General features: G+C 40.7%; 1 protein-coding gene across 2 annotated transcripts in view; it reads left to right on the top strand.

Moving 5' to 3' along the window:
- Positions 1-20,494, top strand: part of TLN2 (talin 2) — a 139,849-nt gene that overhangs the window by 79,124 nt on the left and 40,231 nt on the right. For both annotated transcript variants that reach the window (XM_084213475.1, XM_084213474.1), the window contains 13 exons: positions 51-345; positions 1,263-1,429; positions 2,494-2,622; positions 4,029-4,142; positions 5,869-5,982; positions 7,285-7,419; positions 8,168-8,296; positions 8,919-9,021; positions 10,566-10,774; positions 11,562-11,681; positions 12,535-12,732; positions 14,769-14,908; positions 17,588-17,681. In XM_084213475.1, coding sequence (XP_084069601.1) covers positions 51-345; positions 1,263-1,429; positions 2,494-2,622; positions 4,029-4,142; positions 5,869-5,982; positions 7,285-7,419; positions 8,168-8,296; positions 8,919-9,021; positions 10,566-10,774; positions 11,562-11,681; positions 12,535-12,732; positions 14,769-14,908; positions 17,588-17,681 — 1,947 coding nt within the window. The remainder of the gene's footprint in view (positions 1-50; positions 346-1,262; positions 1,430-2,493; positions 2,623-4,028; positions 4,143-5,868; positions 5,983-7,284; positions 7,420-8,167; positions 8,297-8,918; positions 9,022-10,565; positions 10,775-11,561; positions 11,682-12,534; positions 12,733-14,768; positions 14,909-17,587; positions 17,682-20,494) is intronic.

Raw genomic sequence — 20,494 nt, 5'->3', positions numbered from 1 at the left:
TGTTAAATAACAAACCTTGTCTGAGCGCTCTGGGTGCTGTCCCCATGCAGGTGGTGAGTCCCACCATCAGCTCCCCGGTGTGCCAGGAGCAGCTGATTGAGGCAGGGAAGCTGGTGGACCGCTCTGTGGAGAACTGTGTGCGGGCCTGCCAGGCTGCCACGGATGACAGCGAGCTGCTGAAGCAGGTCAGCGCTGCCGCCAGCATCGTCAGCCAGGCCCTGCACGACCTCCTGCAGCACGTGCGGCAGTTCGCCAGCAGGGGGGAGCCCATCGGCCGCTACGACCAGGCCACCGACACCATCATGTGTGTCACCGAGAGCATCTTCAGCTCCATGGGGGACGCTGGTGAGTTCCTCCGAGGAGCAGTAGCTTGCCACGGTTTACATGTCAAGAAAATAAAAATCCTTCTTCTCTGTTTTCTGCTTCTAAGCTAGTGCTGTCGTCATGGGTAGTGATCCAGCCCATAATATAAATCAGCAGTGTGCACATAGCTGTGTGCTAGATGGAGTAAATATTCAGTGAAAATAATCAATACCATGCTAAAGGAACACGGTATTATTTTGTGTTTTCTGCCACTGCTTCACTTCATAGTATTGTATGGCAGTTTCTCATCTCCAAATAAGAAGACAGGCACTGAGCAAATACTTCACAGAGATTGGTGTTACTATGCATAGATTTTGTTGTAGGTTTTTAAACTTACCTCTGCTTTTTCTTCTGAGATGTTTCTAAAAAGTGCAGCTTCTTAAAAAAGAAACAAGGTGGTTTTGGCTAAAACCATCTTAATGGTGCTAAGTGTTTTCTGACAAAGTTCTCATTTATGTTAGACAAAAGATAATTCCCCAGAAACACAGGAAGAAGATGGGTGATTTTTATTGAAAAAGTGAAATCTTGGCTATGATTTGAAAGCAAAGTTGTTAGTCATTGCTGGTACAGGAGTTTCCTTGAACTGTATATTCAAAATTACCTAAAACTACTGATTGTGGTTTTGTCTTACCATCTAGATTGCAAATACTACACTTTTTTCTTCATCTCCACTGTACTGATTTCTGTCATTTATATTGGGATCCAAGATTTGTTTTTGAAATTGTCAAGTTATATGTGGATATACATGTGTATCATTTTCAAGTGAAAAAAATACTTCAGCAAATGTAACTTCATGTTTACCTTGTGAAACGATGCTGAGTTTTGAAAGCAATCCTGCAGTGCAGAGAGGAGAGGGTAAAGCTGGGGCTGTGCATTTTTCAGTTCCCTGTGCTCCGCAGGTGAGATGGTGCGGCAGGCCAGGGTGCTGGCTCAGGCCACCTCGGATCTCGTCAATGCCATGAGGTCTGATGCAGAGGCTGAGATTGACATGGAGAACTCCAAGAAGCTTTTGGCTGCTGCAAAGCTCCTGGCAGACTCCACAGCCCGCATGGTTGAAGCTGCAAAGGTACCAGGGAAATGAACTGTCAGCTTAAAATTGTAATGCTGCACACAAGGAAGAGAGGGTGTGTGGGATTTAGAAATAGCATCTGGCTGGTAGTAAAGATGGTTTCTCTTATCCTGTAAAATTCAGCATTTAATGACTTACTACATTCCAAAAACCAATTTATTAGCTACCTGGATTTTTCTGGTTTTACAAGATCATCTTGCACTGCTTTTGATTTCCTGTGAGCATAGCAGTCATGGCTCAGCCATGTAGGGCACTTACCACCAGCCCTGAGCCCTGCTATGGTGCAGGGTCTTGTAGCAGTGCAAATGGAACAACAGAACCACAGCAATCTCTTACTGGAGTCATGACAAAGCAGCTCCCCTCTGTCTAAGAAACAGTTTCCTTCACCTGGAGAATCTTGCCTGTGTTGTTCCCTTCCACATCCATCCCTCCTCGTTTTCACAAGACACACAGATACCACATTTTTTTTTTTCCCTTTCTGTGCTGGAAACCTGTTTCTGTCTGCTAGGGAGAAACTGAATTTTTTAATTCCTTTGAATTGTTTCCCAGATCCTGCACTGAAATGATTTTTACAGCAGGAGGGTCAGCCATTCTTGCTGGGACTCCAGAAGGCCTGTGTGCCTGGGTGCCTATCCTTCACTTTCTCGTATTTTCTGACTTCAAGTGGAGAAGATTTACTGTGTTAAACTTCAAGTTTTGGACTCCAGAAAGACATATTGAATTGGGAATTTTAAAAACTGGCTTTTTTTCAAAAAACCTAAATTCATACAAGTACATCATTTCAGATCAAAGGAGAAGCAGTTAAAAAAGGCTTTTTTCCCAAACACCTGAAAATGGTATATGAAGCAAATGCTTTCTTCCTCTAAGAAGACATAGACACTGCCTTCCACTAGAAACAGACTTTCTGAAGTTTTGTAATACTTCAGTGTTCTTCTAATTTCCTTATGATAGTTGAAGGAAAATGAATGCTGATGTAGCTGACTTAAGTCTTGATGCTCATCCACATTTTCTCCAGTCATTTTTACTCAGACTTACAGTTTTTGCTTGGAATTTTTGTGTAGGGAGCTGCAGCCAATCCTGAAAATGAAGATCAACAGCAGCGTCTGAGAGAAGCAGCAGAGGGACTGCGGGTTGCTACAAATGCTGCTGCCCAGAATGCCATCAAGAAGAAAATTGTCAACAGATTGGAGGTTGGAAACCATGTAGTGAAAGTGCTAAGCAGAGAATGACAGTGCTGTAAGCTCAGTTCCAGAGTACAAAGCTTAGAATTAGACATGCCAGTATATCATAACATAGTCCTCAGAAAAATGAGTAACTTGTATCACAAATGTGGTAAAGTGGTGTAAGGATTTGACTCAGAAGGTATTTGGTGGTGGCTTAGTCCTAAAATTAAACAGCTGAGCTGAAATGGCTTCATTGCTGTGATAATTTATCTCTATGGTGTACCATTTACACACAGTACCTCTTGGTGCCTTTACTAGGATTTAGAGTTCCAGATGAATTTTTGTACAAAGTTAGTTGGATCACAGCATGTCCAATTAAACTGGGAATTTACTCAGAGTCAAGAAGCAGAAATGGAAGTAAAAAGACAGAGCTATCTAGTGGCCCAGCTAAGGAGAAAAGCAATTTAGTAAAGATAAAATACCATGAAAATTCGTTTTGTGGGCAAACTTTGATCTTCACATTCTCAACTAAAATGAAGAAAAGACAGATCAAAAAAAGAAACTTTTCATAGTTCCTAGTTTGCAGCTGTGATTTTTGCATCAGTAAGGTGACCATGTTCCAGAAATACATTAAGTTCCTGTGTCTGTCTAGAAGTAAAAATCAGGAATACTTTAGGAAATAAAGGCTGATGTCAGTAATTTTCTAATTGCATTCAATGAAGTTTTATAAAAAGCGTATTTTATACGTTTTGCTGTTATAACATATACTGCCTTACAAGGAGTATCATATGGAACAAACTTCATGCTTGCTTCTATTTACTGGGCCAGTTAGTGTGGTATAACAAGTTGAAGTACCTTGGATAAATTGTTGAATTTTTATTTTTGTAATAGGAAGATGTTGATAATAACATTTGAAGAAGGTCTTCACAATGCTTTTAGAGTCAGAAATAGCAGTATTTTGTACCTCTGTGTCATTTTAGGATCTTTGCTTTTGCCATAGAGCAGTCTCAGCAGAAATTGGCTCCCTTGAGTCCTGGGTCAGCAGTAACAGTGTGCAGCACTGTGTGGGCTTTGCCTGTTTTCTCTGGCCTTCATAAGGTGCTCGTTGTTTAGACCATTTCTGCTGTTTGTAGTTCACTTACCTTTCTCCTGATGAAACCTAAGCTGAAAGAGTAAGGGCATAGAATGCTTCTAAGTCTGCCCTTTTCTTTATTGGCAAATCAGAGATGGATAACAGTATTCCAATCATTTTTACCTTGAGAGAAGAGCAGTGATGGTCAGTTGAGGTTTCCTTTGCCTTAAGACAAAGCAAACTAAGGGATAAAATGCATTGATTTGTCAGTTGTTATTGTCAAAGTTACCTGTGGTAATGTGTGTGCCATCCTCTGAATTACTCACTTTTAGCACTGATTTAACTTTCTTTTTCTCCAAAGATTGCAGCTAAACAAGCTGCAGCTGCTGCTACTCAGACTATTGCAGCTTCTCAGAATGCAGCTGTTTCCAATAAGAACACAGCAGCCCACCAGCAACTTGTGCAGAGCTGCAAGGTAAACACAGCACAGCCCATGACAAATAACTCTTGAACTCTGCTTTTTGGGGAACTGATGAGGATCACCTCTTATACTAGTGTTGCAACCTCAAAAGAAACTGTAAAAAAAGAAAAACAGAACAACACTACATATGTGCATGTGTGTGGATTCTGGAGAACTCTCATTTACTGTGTTATCTGTGCATTGCTGAGCTACTGTTTGTGCCAGGCAGCACTTGGCTCTTACACACACCTTAGGAAAGGCTGCACAGGTGTGTAACTGCTCAGTAACAACCAATTCACCTGAAGTAACTACTTTTACTACAAGTTTTGGTACAGATCAGCCAGTGCTGGAAGCAGTGTACAGAGGGGTCCAGTTGCTCAGGAGTTTGTGGTTCCCTGGCTGTTATTCTAAGCCTTGGCCCTGCATTCAGTGTATGAGTGTGACCTTCAGCAGGGGAGGAGCACCAAGATCATCAGAACAGGCTGTTGAATCATGCATGCAGTGAAATGGGACTGAGGTCTGGTGTGGGATAAAGGTAACCCTTGGATTTTCTGCAATGAAGGATGGAGTAGCAATAGTGATTTATGCTATAATGGAATGAAAGTCTTATTTAACATATCAGTTATATAATTGGTCATATAACTGACAACTGCTACTGCTGTTCTGATGTTCCACCTCCAAGCAACTGGGACCTTAAATGTCACCATAAAAACATAAGTGACAGACCTTGCAGTGGGGTTTCCATGATTCCTAGCTCCAAGTTCAAGCTGTAGGATCACAGATGTCAAGGTATGCCTGAGGTCAGGCACATTCCTATACTTTCAAGCTAGAATTCAGAGTCTGATGAGAGGCTGTCTCCTCTTGTGTTTAAGCCATATTTGCAAAAGACAGTAGAATGCAGAAGGATTTTCTTCTGCATCCAAGGGCATTTATGAGGGGAACAAGAACAAAGCCATTAAAGATGGTATTGTTAAAAACATCAACATTCTGCAATTACTTCTTGTTATGGTGCAATCCTAAGAAATGTTTTAATTAAATAAGCTCAACTATTCTTCAGAATTGTGTTGTAGAGAGCTACTATTTCAGTATGAATTTATTAAAAGAGCAACCTGATAACTGTTGTTTACTGTTCATTCTGATTTTGTCTTGATGCTCGTTTATCAGATGACAGAGAAGATTCAGTATCTACTTTTTTACATTTTTGTGGTGGTGATAATTTAGTATTGCACTGCTCACGTGTTATTGTGAAATGGAAGGACAAGGCCCATGAATGTTGCCAATCCAGGAATCAAATTTTAGCAATATATGCTTGCAAATGCTCCAGCCATGTATGAAGTTTGTGTTGCTGAAAGCCAAGGAAAATTAGGCTCAGATGCTTGTGTGTAGAAGAGAGATTTTTTTTCAAGAGCATGTCCTGCTTTCAGAAAAGCAATCACCTTCACTACTGATATTTGAACATGCAAAGGAAATAATTAATACTTGATGTACACAATTCTGCATAAAAATCTTGGATTGTCTTGTAGGAGCCTTTAACTAATAAGTGGATTGAATAATGATTTCTTAAATGGAACATCTCTAAAAAAGTCCTGTTGTGTATTAATTTGGTTCCATGCATCCTAAATTAATTCTAGGGCAGCACAGAAGTAATTTACTCAGGGATACTGCAGTTGTCTTTAAGGGAAGTGGGATGGTTGCTTGTTTTAGTTTTTTACTGAAAATCTTCTCCCTTTGTCCATTTTAGAATGTTGCAGACCACATTCCTCAGCTGGTGCAGGGTGTAAGAGGAAGTCAAGCTCAGGCAGAAGACCTCAGTGCTCAGCTTGCTTTAATCAATTCCAGCCAGAATTTCCTTCAGGTGAAGTGAACCAATCATTGCAGTAGATGTAAAAAGTATATTTTTAGTGCTGTATGTTTTAATTTGTGATAAATAACCAGTAAACTGTTAAGAATCATGTAAAGAAGTTCACTGCTATGAGCCACAGACAGGCAGAATTTTTTTCCTCAGGTTAGGTGGCCAAAATGCATTGTAGCTATGGAGAGTGAGAACTGCTGCCATAGAGGTGAAAAGTAACAAGAAAAAAGTATGTTTATGGAGAAGAAACATTCATTGCTGTGCACTTGTCTTCTGGGTTAGAGTTTAAAGAACAAAATGGAAAGAGTTTAGCATCTCTGTAAGCAGAGGTCTGAATATATGGCAGGCTGTTGTAACATTTTTAGGCAAGGTAAACTTAGTGTTGCAGCAACAAATTTCAGAAATTCTCAGAAATAAAAGGCAATACTAGCATGGTTTTTTAGCACTTATCCTGCATAATAGAACTAGATTGATGGTTTGGGAGAAATACAAAATTTGACTGTGTGCTTTTTTTATAACATCTTAAAATAGAAAGACAGAGTATTGAGTATTGATAACAAAACTATTGGCTTATTGTTAACATTAAAGGAAACAAGACCAGAAACCAATTGTCTGTGTAATGGCCTGGTCATTACTGGCATCAGTTAGTCTTACCTTAAATGTGATGGCTGTTAGCAGGTTTTTATGGTCCTGTGTAGGCAGAGGGATCACAAACCATCTTCTCATTCTGTTGAAGTATTTGCTTTATGATTCCCTCTGGAGTCATTCACATGATTGATCCATCTCCCCTGTGGCTGTATGTGTGTACAGTGGTGATGATGAGAATCAGCAAAGGTTTTTAGTTGTATCAGCAGTAATCCCTGTGTAGAGGCATTGCTTGAATTGCAATTTTAATTTAATAGAATTTTGGCAGAGGTTAGTATGTAGAAACTTAGAGAGAAATTTGCCATCTCTGCCACCTTGAGCTGATTGTACCACATGAATGCTGAGTGGCAAAATTTCACATTTCAGTATTTTTAAGTAGTCTACATGAGTATTCAAAGGCCTCAGGCAGACATTGGAACCAAAGGAGTCATTGTCCCAGTAAAGCACAGATGAGTCCTGCTGCAGAGGGCTTGGAAATGTGACAGAATTCTGACAGGATGTTCCAGTTTAAGGAGCAGGAATGTGCCAGTCATTAAAGAAAAATATAGAAACCTCATGTGTGTGTGAATGGAGGAAGCAGTTTGTTTATTGAATCCTAAACCTTCTTTAAAGAAAATGAGCTGGTAAAACTAATTGTGTTCACTGTTGTTCTTTGAACAGCCTGGAAGTAAAATGGTGGCATCTGCTAAAGCTGCTGTCCCCACAGTGACTGATCAAGCAGCAGCAATGCAGCTCAGTCAGTGTGCAAAGAATCTTGCTACCAGCTTAGCTGAGCTGAGAACTGCCTCCCAGAAGGTAGGTAAATACTGCTTTTAATCAGCTAAAACACTTGTCCCTCCTGAGGGAGTGCCTCATGCCCAGGCAGTGCTCACCTCTCACTGCTGTGTTTTGTGCACAATTTGCTCAGACTCCCAGGTGGCCTCTGTGTCATGAGAGAAAGGGGAGGGAGAAGTGACAAGAAAACTGAAAAAGCTTGTGCTGCCCTTTCCATACCAGCCAAATGTGAGCAGAGTACACAGAGCAGCACATCAGAGCTGCTGTTCCATTCAAGGGAGAGCCCCACCAAACCAGTGAGAACCCAGCCTCAGCTCTGCTGTGCTGTAATTGTGAACTGGAATCATCATCTGCAAAATTCAGGGAAGCAGAGGCTCTGCGTTTCACACAAAGATTTCTAAAATATGTGGAACTTAAATATGCAAGTGGAAAGTCTGATCTTTTTTGTGTGTGTACACTGAGGCCTGAAACCAGGACTGTAGCATTGAGGTGGCTACAATCTAATGTAATTCCAGCTCATGCTAGAATTTCCATCTCATACTGCTGAGTGTGGGCTGCCACATCAGGCAGTCACTGGGATTTTGGTCATGCTGCACAGTGAGGCCACTGGTCCAAGGGGAAGTCCAGAGTGCCACAGTTACCTTCTCTACAATGTCCTCTAAAGTAGGAAGAGAAATAATATGGGAGGGAAGATTAGATCTGAAGCATTTACTGTTTCTGGAAGTTGTGTACAGCTGCTAACAGTGGTGCTGATCTGGTTTCTGAACAGGCTCATGAAGCTTGTGGCCCAATGGAAATTGATTCTGCTTTGAATACAGTCCAGACACTCAAAAATGAACTGCAGGATGCGAAGATGGCAGCTGTGGATGGACAGTTAAAACCTCTCCCAGGAGAAACTGTAATTGAGGAAGGATGTTCTTCATTTAAAAACAAACAAAGTTAGCTGTTAGAAACTTAAATATTAGAGGCAAAACAAGTCATGAAGCTTTGGATAATGATCATGTTGACAGGATTTTGCACTGATTCTCCTTAAAAGTGTCTATGTTACTACTACAGCAACAGTATGTTCTGTAGTAGAGTTACTCATAGGACTGTAGGGCTTCCTCCTCTGTTGTACAAATTACAATTTGGTAACAGTGATGTTTTGGTCTTTTTAAAAAGAATTTCTTTTCAACAGTGACAATGAGGAGAACTCAGGTCAGCCAGTTCTAGTAGGCTTAAAAACTGAAGTGGTTTATTTGGGGGGGAAAAATAAAAGCTCTTCCTTGGATGAAGGTATTTATTTCCATTGCTAATTATAAAATAGTTTTATTGTTCACACTACCTACTATGTTAATTTATTTCATCCTGAACAGGGAAAGCATGTTAGTCAGATTTCAGAGAAACTGTGTGTGTATTCAGTAGCTGAGGTGAAAGTTTAGGTTTTTGTGGAACAAGGAATTTTTCAGTACTACTTAAAACAAAGTGTATTTTTGTTGAGCTTAAGCTAAGTTAATTTGTCCTTTGCAATTTTTTTACAGCTTGAGAAATGCACTCAGGACCTGGGAAGCACATCCAAAGCAGTGGGTTCTTCCATGGCCCAGTTGTTAACTTGTGCTGCTCAGGGCAACGAGCACTACACAGGTACTGCTTTATCCATAATGGCTCTGGGAAACCTCTGCTTTCTATCACCTTGAGGAAAGCTTTTCTTGTCACAGGCTACTTAAATCAAGAAGTTACTTAATTTTTTCTAGTGCTGTTAGTGAATTGTGGTAAGTTATGAAGAATTGAGTGTGACTCACACTTCATAAAAGAACAGTGATGCAATCTGCTCTGTCTTTAATCAGAATAGATTGGGACATCTGTTGTTTTTGTAAATATGTGCCACTGAAACTCTGTGAAAGGCTGAAAGAAAATGTATTGCATTTTCAAGGTCAGTGCCACTGGAAATGTTGCTATCTCCTTCCAGAAGGTTTAAAGGGTGCCTCAGATATGTTTTGTAGCTACAGAGTACAAACATAGTGGGGACAGCTTGGTGACATTCAGAACTGCATCTCTGCCTAGGTGTTACCAGCTCATGTGTACAATGCAGCTGCTCTGGCTGATTCATTGAGCACATCTGCATAGTTTGAGGTAAAGCCAACAGGAAACCTGGGCACACAGATTCTACAGTTTATTTTTGTACCTGTACCTTTAGTTTAGAAATAAAAGTGCCTTAATAAGAAAAATGCTGTACAGGAGGGACAAAAATTTACTCGTAGATGTTAAAGTGTTCTGTGTCCTTATTTCTGTTAGAAATGAAAACTGTTGTGGCAAATGCTCCCATAAGATTTTTTGTCTAATATTACTGATAAAATGTGTTATGGCAATTACCACTTCATTGGTTATAATTGCATCTGGGCCCTAGAACTTAGTTGCTTTCATTTGAAGCAGATGGAATTTCATCAAGATAGCTCATGTTTCTGTCACACAGTTGTGCAGAAGTAGGCACGGGGTATCAGGCAAGGAGTAGATACTTGCAGCTGATAATGAATAGCTAAATCTAATAGCTCAGTTATCATCAGATTGTAGGAAACCCTACAAAACAATGAGTTCCTTTCCAATAATTTCATAAATAGAAGACCATTGCTCACATAGTCCTGTGCCTTAGCACTGGAGTTGATAGATGTCCTTTAACAGAAAGTAATTTTATTACATCCTTTCTGTGACTCCATTCATTTATTTTTATATGTTTTTACTCACAGTGATGTTAGATTATATCAAGTTGTATCATTACTAATAATGTCTTTTTTGATTGCTTGAAGTTAAACTGTTGTACTGTGGCTCTGAACTCCTGTGCACCATTCTTGCAGACAATCACTTCCCCCATAGCTTGGAGTATGATTTTTTCCTCATCTACATGTTTTAGCTTTTCTTCTTTTTCAGTGCTTCACTAGGATGTAGTCACTGAGAGCTGTGCCCAGAATGTGGTCTTTGGGCTAACATTTACTTTATGGCTTCACTACAGGCATTTTAATATAAGCAATTGATTCTGTGTATTTCAAATGTGTTCCTGTGTGAAGATTTTCTTTTAAATTGCTTTTGCAGTGTTATTTTGCAATAGGATCATTACCTGCAAGATCATTTCATGAAATACAAAGATTGTCTTTAAAGGTACTAATAAAATCCATGGTGCACTGTGACCACAGGAGTTGCTGCCAGAGAAACTGCTCAGGCCTTGAAGACTTTGGCTCAGGCAGCACGAGGGGTGGCAGCATCTACCAGTGACCCTGTGGCAGCCCATGCCATGCTGGATTCAGCCAGGGATGTCATGGAAGGCTCTGCCATGCTGATCCAGGAGGCCAAGCAGGCCCTGGCTGCCCCAGGGGATGCAGACAGTCAGCAGAGATTAGCCCAGGTAAGCTGGGACTCCAGCAGCTGTATGACTTGTCAAACACCTAGTGAATGTACTCCAAATCAGCATTGAATAAGGAGAGAGAATGACAGAAAATAAGGCTGCTAGCAACTTTCTATTCCTTTCAACAGCTCTCAGACAATAACATCATGCCTAAGTTCAACAATGTAAATGGTATAAAGTAGGGTATTTTAGTAATCTCTTAGAAAAATATACAACAGTGCAGCTCTGTGCTTTTACCCTCATATGTGAGGAGACTGCTTGACTGCACAAGTGAGACAGCCATTAAACTGATAATTTTCAAATAAAAGATCTATATCCATGTTACATTCAAAAAGGGAGTGCACATTTTCTTCATGTGTGGCACCACTATGTTTGAATTCTTTAGGAGTGACAGGTTCTTTTTTTACTGATTTGCAAAGTTCTAGAATTGGCCTGCATTGTAAATCATTTCTTGGGAAGATACCTTTGTTTTAATTAGATCTTGGTAAAAAGTGGCATGCAATGAATTTCTGTGATTAGTACATAGTACATAACTTCAGGGGATTCCCTTATCTGCAGTGCTGCAGCCTTTATCACAGCTGCCAGGAGCAGTTGTGGGGCTGCCCTGCCAACACCATCTTATCCCATGGATGAGCCTGAATAAAGACTGCAGGGCAGCAAACTGAGAAAGTTGCAAGCCTCAAGAATGTTCAGAATGTAGGAATTGCTGGCTATGGAGTAGAGACTGTGCCTCCTATTAATGAGCACTGAAGCCTCTCAGTGTCATGTGTTCACCTGTGTGTTGTAGGTGGCCAAAGCAGTGTCTCACTCCTTGAATAACTGTGTGAATTGTCTGCCTGGACAAAAGGATGTGGATGTGGCCTTAAAGAGTATTGGGGAATCCAGCAAGAAGCTCCTGGTTGATTCGGTAAGATGGCTTTTCACGTGGAAATAGATTTTAGAAAACTGAACAGCAGACCTGAGTTCCTCGTGTGTCAAATCATTATTTAGTAAATGAGCACTAAGTATTCTTCATGTAAGCTGTGTTTAAGTTTATGCACCTTTAGGCAGCTGCTATTTACACTGAAATGCCATTTTTGTAGTTTTATGGGTAAGGTGAAATGTGTCTGTGACTTGTGAAGGCAACATTAAAATTGTCATGGATTGGTATTAACTTTTCAGTTTTGAAAATGGCAGCTATGACTTGACATTCTGAAGAAAATGAAAATTAGAAAATTGTAGTTCATCTCCCACCTAGAAGTGATCAGTTTACTTGAAGGAGCATTGTGATCTGTCAAAAAATGCTTGGTCATTTTGTGTAAAGAGTAGAATTGTTTCTTTGTTTAACTGCATTCATGTCAAAAACCCTTTTTGCATTGGTAATTTGCCAGAAGGTTGTACTATTTGAACAGCTTTTTTTTCCTGCATTTATCACTGACCTTGTTATCCTGTGAATGAAGGAGGAATTGTATTTTGATATGTTTGTGCAATGCCTTTTGATAAAACCAGGGATTTTTTTACCAAACTGCTTTACTATAGAGAGTTTGGAGTAATTTTGAAGAGCTGCCAATACTTGTGTCCCTTGAAAAGCTTACAGACTTGCCTGTCCCTTGAAAGAAACTGCAGGACACAAGTTGCTGAACAGATTTCTGGTTGACAGCTGTCCCATAGTTCCAGCTCACTGCTGTGTTGCATCTGGGATTCTCAGCACGTGTTGAACTCTCCATGAAAAGCTGGTGTGATGTGACTGACAGTAAAATACTGAACTTTGTCTCTTACAGCTGCCTCCAAGTTCTAAGTCATTTCAAGAAGCTCAGAGTGAACTGAACCAGGCAGCAGCAGACCTGAATCAGTCAGCTGGAGAAGTTGTCCATGCTACACGGGGCCAAAGCGGGGAGCTGGCTGCAGCCTCTGGCAAATTCAGTGATGACTTTGATGAATTTCTTGATGCTGGTATTGAAATGGCTGGCCAAGCACAAGTAAGTTCTTGATCCTGCTAATTGAGGGATAATCATGGCCATAACCTCTGGCAGTGCAGGACATTGGTGATGTAGCGTTACAGTGCAGCACAGCATGCTGCTGTGTGAGGAGATGTTTGTTGTGAGGGAATCATCTGGAGCTGTTGTCTGGAAAGAGAACTCAGCATTTGCATCTTCCTCAGGATGTTGGGATTTGTTTCTGTGTCCAGTCAGAAATACAACTTCATACTCCTCTGTGTAGCTTGAGCTGCAAAGGTACAAAGGTGTGCTAAACCTCTGAGCCTGTGGAAAGGGTTGCTTCTTTTTGGGAGTATAATTTAGGTGAATGCTGTTCAAAATGTAGCACCTTTCTCTGCTACTTTGGAAATGCTTTAAGTAGATGGAGGAAATGGTGCTTTGATATTGCCCCATGGTGCTGTGGACCTCCTACAGAGTGGAGCAAGCACCTGAAGAGGGCTGCCTAAAATGCCATCCTTGGATCTGACAGCAAGCACTTGGACTTGGGTTCAGTGATTTAAAATCTGGCAGAGTTCTACTCTGATGAGCTCTAACAATCAGGAATGTTGTCACACATTACTGAGCTCATTCCAGGTAGTTGGAGATACCACCTTTAGTTTATCTTACTGGATAGAGTTGTGCTGAGCTACAGTAATTGGTCATTTGGCAATGATTTAGCATAACACATGTCAGCATATAAAAAGGATTTGTGTATCAAAAGAGATGGGAGGACTTGCAGAAAAAAGAATCTGCAGATGCTTTTACCCTGGTTAGTAGGAGGACCCTGCAAACCTAAGAAATGATTGCACTGGAAAATGGCCAGAAGGTCCTGAGTGTGTCAGTCCTTAAAAGTCATTTATGAAAGGTCTGTCTAGAGCAGCTACTTTGTAGGTAGAAGTGAGTAGAGACCCCTGACAGTGGTTGGTGGTTATTCTCCATCAGGACTCCATCATTCACGTTCCAGGTGTGTGAAGTGAGTCAGGCTCATATACAGCTGACTCTGAAAGTGAGCAGTAGTGAGGTACTTGACTGTCTCTTTAGCTGTGGACCACACTTACTTTTAGAATGTTTTATCTGAGGCAATTCAGTGAAGGCAGAGGTAGAAATGATGCTGCAAATGGCTGCTTGAAATGAGAATCCAGCTGCTGATGACGTTGTGGCCCTTGTGAATTTGCTGATCCTGCTGACACTGGGGGTGGTTATTATTCTTAATTATTAATGGCTGATCTTTCAAATGAGAAGGCCTTCTGTGTGTAGTTATTTGGCCTGAACAGAAGCAATACCAGGTATAATGGGTGACTAGCAAAATGTAGGGGGAGGGAGGAAGTAGAATGAGGTAAAAATAGAGTAAAAGCTATTCTATCAGGTGAATATTACACAACCCCTTTACCTAAAACTATGAACTGACTGTTAAAAATATGGGTTCACTTCTACTGATCATTGGCAGAAGAATCTAGTCACAGCTATTTACTGTGAAGATGCAATACTTTTCTGTAACTGGATTTAAATACAGGTTTCCCTTTCCAAGCAATGGCTTCAAATAAGTAATAGAGCATCCAAGTTAGAATGTTGACCAAAGTAAGCTTATAGTAAGTTATTTTATTGGGAAAGATGACTTCCTGGAGGATATTTTTGTGTGAGCAATCCCAGTTAGATGCTAGAGAAGCCTGTGGGCTGCACAAAGGGTGCCAGAGAGCCTACACTGACTGAATAATGTAAAGCAGTTGTGCCAGGCAGAGACACATAAGAGTCTTGTCAACAAAAGCATTGTTCGACAAGTAGGGAAGTTTCTCCATTGCTCATTTGTGAATACTACCGCTGTTAGAAGCCAAGCTATTTGTTGTAAGGGTCTTTTTCTGTTATGTAAGTGAAGCTGGAGGCACCTGTCTGGGTGAAGGATGGTTTGAGCCATCCTTCTCTGAGCTCATGTATGTCAGTGGTTTCAGGTGATTAAACAAACTGGGTTTCCATGTGTGGTTTTAGCACACTCTCTTGATTGCTAATTTTATACTTAATGTTATGTTGCTCTGGCTTTCCAGACTAAAGAGGACCAGATTCAAGTCATAGGTAACCTCAAGAGCATCTCTATGGCTTCCAGCAAGCTGTTACTGGCTGCCAAGTCTCTGTCTGTTGATCCTGGAGCTCCTAATGCCAAGAACCTCTTAGCAGCAGCAGCAAGGTAAGGATGTGTTGCTTGCTTTGTTTTCCTGGGATATTTGCATTTCTCTGTGGTATTTATATTGTGCTTATATATTCTTCTGCTATTGACAGTTAAGTGAGTGGCTGGAACCTGTAGTTCTGTTGAAATGGAAGTAGGCCAGAGGAGAGTTGCTTATATTGGAGTAGTTCCTCAACTGGTATAATTTGTTACCCTTGGTGGAAATAGGAACAGCATTTGAAGGCTTGGCCTGGTTTTTGAAAGGAACCAGTGTATTTTACTTACTGTTTTCTCACCATCTGTGTTCTGACAAGGCAATAGCTAACAACAGCTTCTCAATCCCTGAAAGAAAAGAAATGGAATAATATTCTTAGATAAAATGTGCTTAAAAGTTGTAGCTACCTATCACTAACAGTGTGTATGATCAGGAATGATTGAAAGGGTTAGATGCCACATTTCTGCAGTGGAGCATATTACTTGAAGGATCATAAATCCACTCTCTGAGTAAAGGGCTTCCTTAAGAACTCACACTACTTTACTTTGTTGTATTTTGTTTTTAAAAAATTGCATCTGTCTTGTCTCCCTGGAAATAAATAACATCTATGAAAATTGTAGATAACCAAAGACAGGCTGTTTAAAAGTGAAGGACTCACATTAGATGTTGTTACTGCTGCAGCATCAAACTGCTCCAGATTTCTGCTTTAGGCTTGGAGCATTCCTGATTGGAGTATAGAGGAATTTGACCTCAGTGAAATCCAGGTAGTTGCAAGTTCCTGCCAGGTTGTGAAAGCATGTAACAGAAAAAGGGAGGTGAGCCAGATCAAGCCTTCAGCTGTTCTGTGCGTGTGCATGTGTGAGTCCTTACACAGACACCACATTCCTGTGGGAAGTTAATACTGCACCAGTTCTGTTTGTGTTTGAGGTGCTCAGGTGACACTGAACTCCCCTTCTCAGATCCTCTGTTCTGGCTTGTGACAAGCTTCCAGGGCTCTCTTCTCCTTCCCTGCTATGATATGATAGGGGTCAAATATTAGTACTTTGTCTCTCCTCATGAAAATGAAAGAAGAGGCACAGCTTCCTTATTATGAGATAGTTTTTCTTCTCATTTTTCTCTCGTCGTTTATGGTACTGTGATTGGTCTGGGGGTTTTGCTGGGTTTGTTTTGCTTTCTTCCTCATTTGCACCAGCTGTAAGAGACACCAACTTTTTCAGTAGTCTTCCTTGTGGGGGCGTTTTTCTTGACCACCCCTGACAGGACTGCAGCACTGGCTGAGTTCCCTGCAGGGTCCAAGTATTTGTGTACTGTATTTGATGAAAGCAGGTGTGGCCTTTAGAGTCCTAGCAGTCCTCTGCCAGTCTGGGACTGCTGTTTGATGGGTCACCTTCCTGGTTCTGTTGTGTCCAAATGGTTTTCAGAGTAATGCTTGTACACTGGCTGGATTCCTGGAGAGGTCCTTGGTGTGTACTAATGATATTTGTAAGACCATGTGGCCTCCTCTAGAAAGCTGATAATTCTCTCTCTTCAATTGCTGATATTCTCTGAGTCAATATGAATTGTGTTTCAAATTAAAATCAACAGCAGACAAGATATTTTTGTGTGCAATTTCTCTGGGATTGAACAGAACTTCCAATTTTTGTCGTATATACCTATGTCTGTATGCAGTGATTATTTTCTGATGCATAGAAATCACTGATGTTCAGCAGGTGAACACCAGGTCCTCCACAAGGACACCAAGCTGCTGAAAAGGGTAGGAGTCTCAGTGAAACAACCATGTCTATTAGTTTCCATTCTTTTTGCCCTGGAATTTAACATAAGCATGTTAAATGTAATAGCACATCCTGTTTCCTTTTCTAACAGTAGGATACCATCCAACCAGGTAATCATGTTATTGATAAGTTATCAAGTGCCTGTTTTCTGAAAGGGAAATTAAAGCAAATGCCATTCAGTTTCCAAGGCCAGAGAAAAGCATACTTCCATGCACTCCAATTTCACTGATTTTTCTCTTCTTCTAGATGCTACTTTCCTGGGTTGTTAGTTGTGAATCTGAAATGAATGTAGTTATAATGAATTTTGTCTATTATCAGAGCATTCATCAGAAAGATTGTTGTATGTCAGGTTCAGCCCATGTGCAGGAGCTGTGAACTCCCACAGGAACATAATTCCTTTGTATAACTTGTTCTCTGGGGATATAAACTTATGGGAGAATAGCAGTTAATAGTTACAGAGAAAAAAGACTGATTCACTAAGAGCCTATAGAGATACATAGCAAGATTGTGTGTATTACAGTATGTCAGACAAGACACAAGACTCTGCTAGAGAAGGTAAATAACATTTACTTTACATTCCACCATTGTTTTCCATACCAGACACTTCTTTCTGGATCCTTTAGGGCTTCTGGGGTGGAAGTGGAGAAATTATTCAGTTAATGTCAGACCTGGAGAAGTGCTGAAATACCTTTTAGCAGCCACACTGTCACTGTGCCAGTGTAATAAGTTGGCCTTGGCCTGCTGCCAGGTGGTGTTCTGTCCTTTGTCACCAGTGTTTTCCCAGAGGTGCCACCAGTATGGCTGCTGGGCTCAGCTGTGTAGTAAATGATTCAAGTGTTATATCTTTATGCAGTATATATTTAATGACACAAGTTTTACTGAGAGGAATAGTTTAATTTTAAAATCCACCTTTTTTCCTCTTACTTTCCCCAGAGCTGTGACTGAGAGTATAAACCAGCTCATCACACTGTGCACCCAACAAGCTCCCGGGCAGAAGGAATGTGATAATGCACTCAGAGAACTGGAGGTATTGCTATATTTCAAAAGTTCCTGTAAATAAAAGTGGGCCCCACATGTTTGTTTCCCTTGTATTCTGTCTGAATAGATCCTGTTACTGTCCTCTCACTTTATCTGTGGCAGAGGTTTTAACTGTGTACAAGGTGAGCCTGGAACCCATGTAAACATCTGGTGGGTTTGGCCAGAATGAAATCTTCTACCCTGTCCCCATCTCCTCTGTCCTGCCCTCCAAAGATACACTTTAGTCCCTATTATTCATACTTACTGTTACTTAAGGAAGAATCATGACAAGATGGGTGTTTCTACCACCACCAGTGCACTGGAGGGAGCTGCAATATCTTGATTTGTCCACTTGCAAGATTGTTCCTGACATCCCACTTTAGGATGATGTTTGCAATCTTCTACCTTGACTTTTCTCAGTGTAGATTTTTAATGCCTTGTTTCTGCCTTCCCTGTCAAACTGATCCCATGTGTGTGTCAATAGAGGCTCTTGCAAGCTAAGTTCTTAATCCTGAGTGAAAGGTTTGACTGGCTAAATAATGGGTCAGTTGAAAGACCTCCACTGATCACAGACAGGGCCACTTTCAGTAGTAGGAAATAATCTTTTAATTTAAACTAGGTATTTGTTGTCTACTGTCAAGGTCAAAACATCAAGGGGTGATTGGCCTGTGTGGAGAGCATAAAATACCATTAAACTTTTTATTTCTAGCCCTTAGCATCACAAGGATACAAAAGTCATTCAAGGATATTGGGAGTTTTCTTAATATGCAGGTCCATGGTTATCATCCCAAAATGTTATAGGAGTTCCCCTAGGGGCACTTTGTCCTCCTGAATTCTTAGTTTCCTAAGTGTTTTCTCCTTGGTCACAGGGAGCAGCAGCAAATCCAAAGCATAGAAACCAGGAAATCAGGCTGTAATGTAAAGGAGCAAGCAGGGGCAATGAAGTGCTGTTCCTCAGGACTTCCTGAAACACTAATGGGGAGAGATCTGTGAAATGGCAGGGATGTGAAAGGTGAGAATTTCCAGCTGATGAACCATGGAAAACTGAGAGCTTAGAGGAGAAATGCCGGGCAGAATAGCCTTAAAAGCCCTTGCAGAGGGTTCTGTGCCAATAGCAGAGACTGGCACATGCTGGCATGGATTGAGAGCAGGGCCAGCTAAGGGAAGAAGGAAGATCTGTGGCATCTTGAACTTCCCTGAGAGTGTTAGTGAAAAAAGCCTGGGTATATGGAATTAGATTAATTTCTGAAAAAAGGTAAACCAAGGTGAAGGCAAACAGTCCTGAAATCAGACTAGAGACTCACATCAAAGTAACTGGAGAAACCAATGAAATTTTAGAAGTCTTCACCTTTAATTTTTTTATAGTGATTAAACTTTTGCTTCTTCCGTTCATTTCCCAAAGTCATCACATACTATTCCTAGTCTTTCCAAGGCTTCTTAACTACTAAAAATCATTGTTTCTGTAGAAAGAGTGTGTCTCAGCATGGATTTGATACTGTCAGTAGTCTCTGTGGTCTTCTTTGGAGACTCTGGAAAACTGTTATTAGAGAGGGCCATATTGTCTAACCTTCCACGAGGTAGCTAAACTTGCCCAGAATTGCAGCTGAAAAGAGTACCATGGTTGTTGCAGTAATTGGAAATGTATGTTAGTGGGAAGTTTGTGCTGGCTTGTGCTTTGCCATTCTGTTCCTTATATTCTGAAGGCCTCTGTCCCCAAAGCAGTGTAAGTGCTGTAGGAACCTTGTTTGCTTTTCGAGTTGTTATTTAATAGAGCACAACATGAAGAGATGCTGCAATGTTAGTGAGAACTGACAGACAGAAGAAACAACTGGAAGTTGCTTTCTAGACAACACATCTTCACCTTCTCTTTTTAAATTGCTGTAAGGCTTTAAGACAACTTTTACAAAGCAATAGCTGAGCTGTTAAAAATATTGTAGGTGTCTCCATAGCATCTTAAAGTTAGAAGTTGTGTTATGAGAAAAGTCCAAGTGTTTATATCATGCCTTGATTTCCTTTAGGTGGAAAGCAAACGTCAGATACAGTTGCTAGTATCTTTCTCTACTTAATTGATTTCACTTTCATCAGAATAATTAAAAGTCTTTTCTGCATGATATTTGGCAGTAAAATAGTGTTCCTTAAGACTTGAAAACGGGTGTGCTACAGATGTTTTTATGTAAAAAAGAATTAGCCTCCTGCATTTTGCAGCTTTTTATAGGTTTTGTTATCTAACTGCATTCATTCTTCTCAATGAACATGTGACTGATTGTCACATTGCTGTATTCAGGATTCAGAATCACCTCAAAAAAAGAAATTAAACCCAACTATATGTAGTTTCCTGACAGAAAATTTTCCTGTGTTGGGGGAGTCTGCTGATGATGTAAGAGACAGGCAGGTGGTGGATGTGTCCTCAGTTCAGTACCCCTTTGTGTTGCCAGACAGTGCTCACAAATGGCAGCTGTTTTTCTTATCACCTCTTTAAATCTGTTTATGAAATTTAAAATAGTACTGGAAACATGTGTTACACTGTTGACACCTGACAGAAAACCAGGCTGCCTGATGTCAAGCTGAGCACCTCTGACCATATATCACTCATCACAAACACCAGGTGGACCTGAACTTCAAGAGATGGGTGGTGCACAAACAGGGAGTTCCCAGAGCTCAGTTCCCATGGGTGTGGTTTCCTGCATGGCACACCCTCAGGGAGTGTGTAGCTTTGGCAGCTTACTGGAGACAAACATGTAGGATTACACTGGGATAAGCAGAATAGGCATGATGGTCTGTGTTTTTCTCAGCTCAGTATTTCAGACTCTGTCAATAATCAGT

Source organism: Fringilla coelebs (genome assembly GCF_963513975.1).
Source record: "Fringilla coelebs genome assembly, chromosome: 12".
NCBI classification, from domain to species: domain Eukaryota; kingdom Metazoa; phylum Chordata; class Aves; order Passeriformes; family Fringillidae; genus Fringilla; species Fringilla coelebs.
The sequence above is the reverse complement of the archived record's forward strand: the minus strand, read 5'-3'. Positions and strand labels throughout refer to the sequence as shown.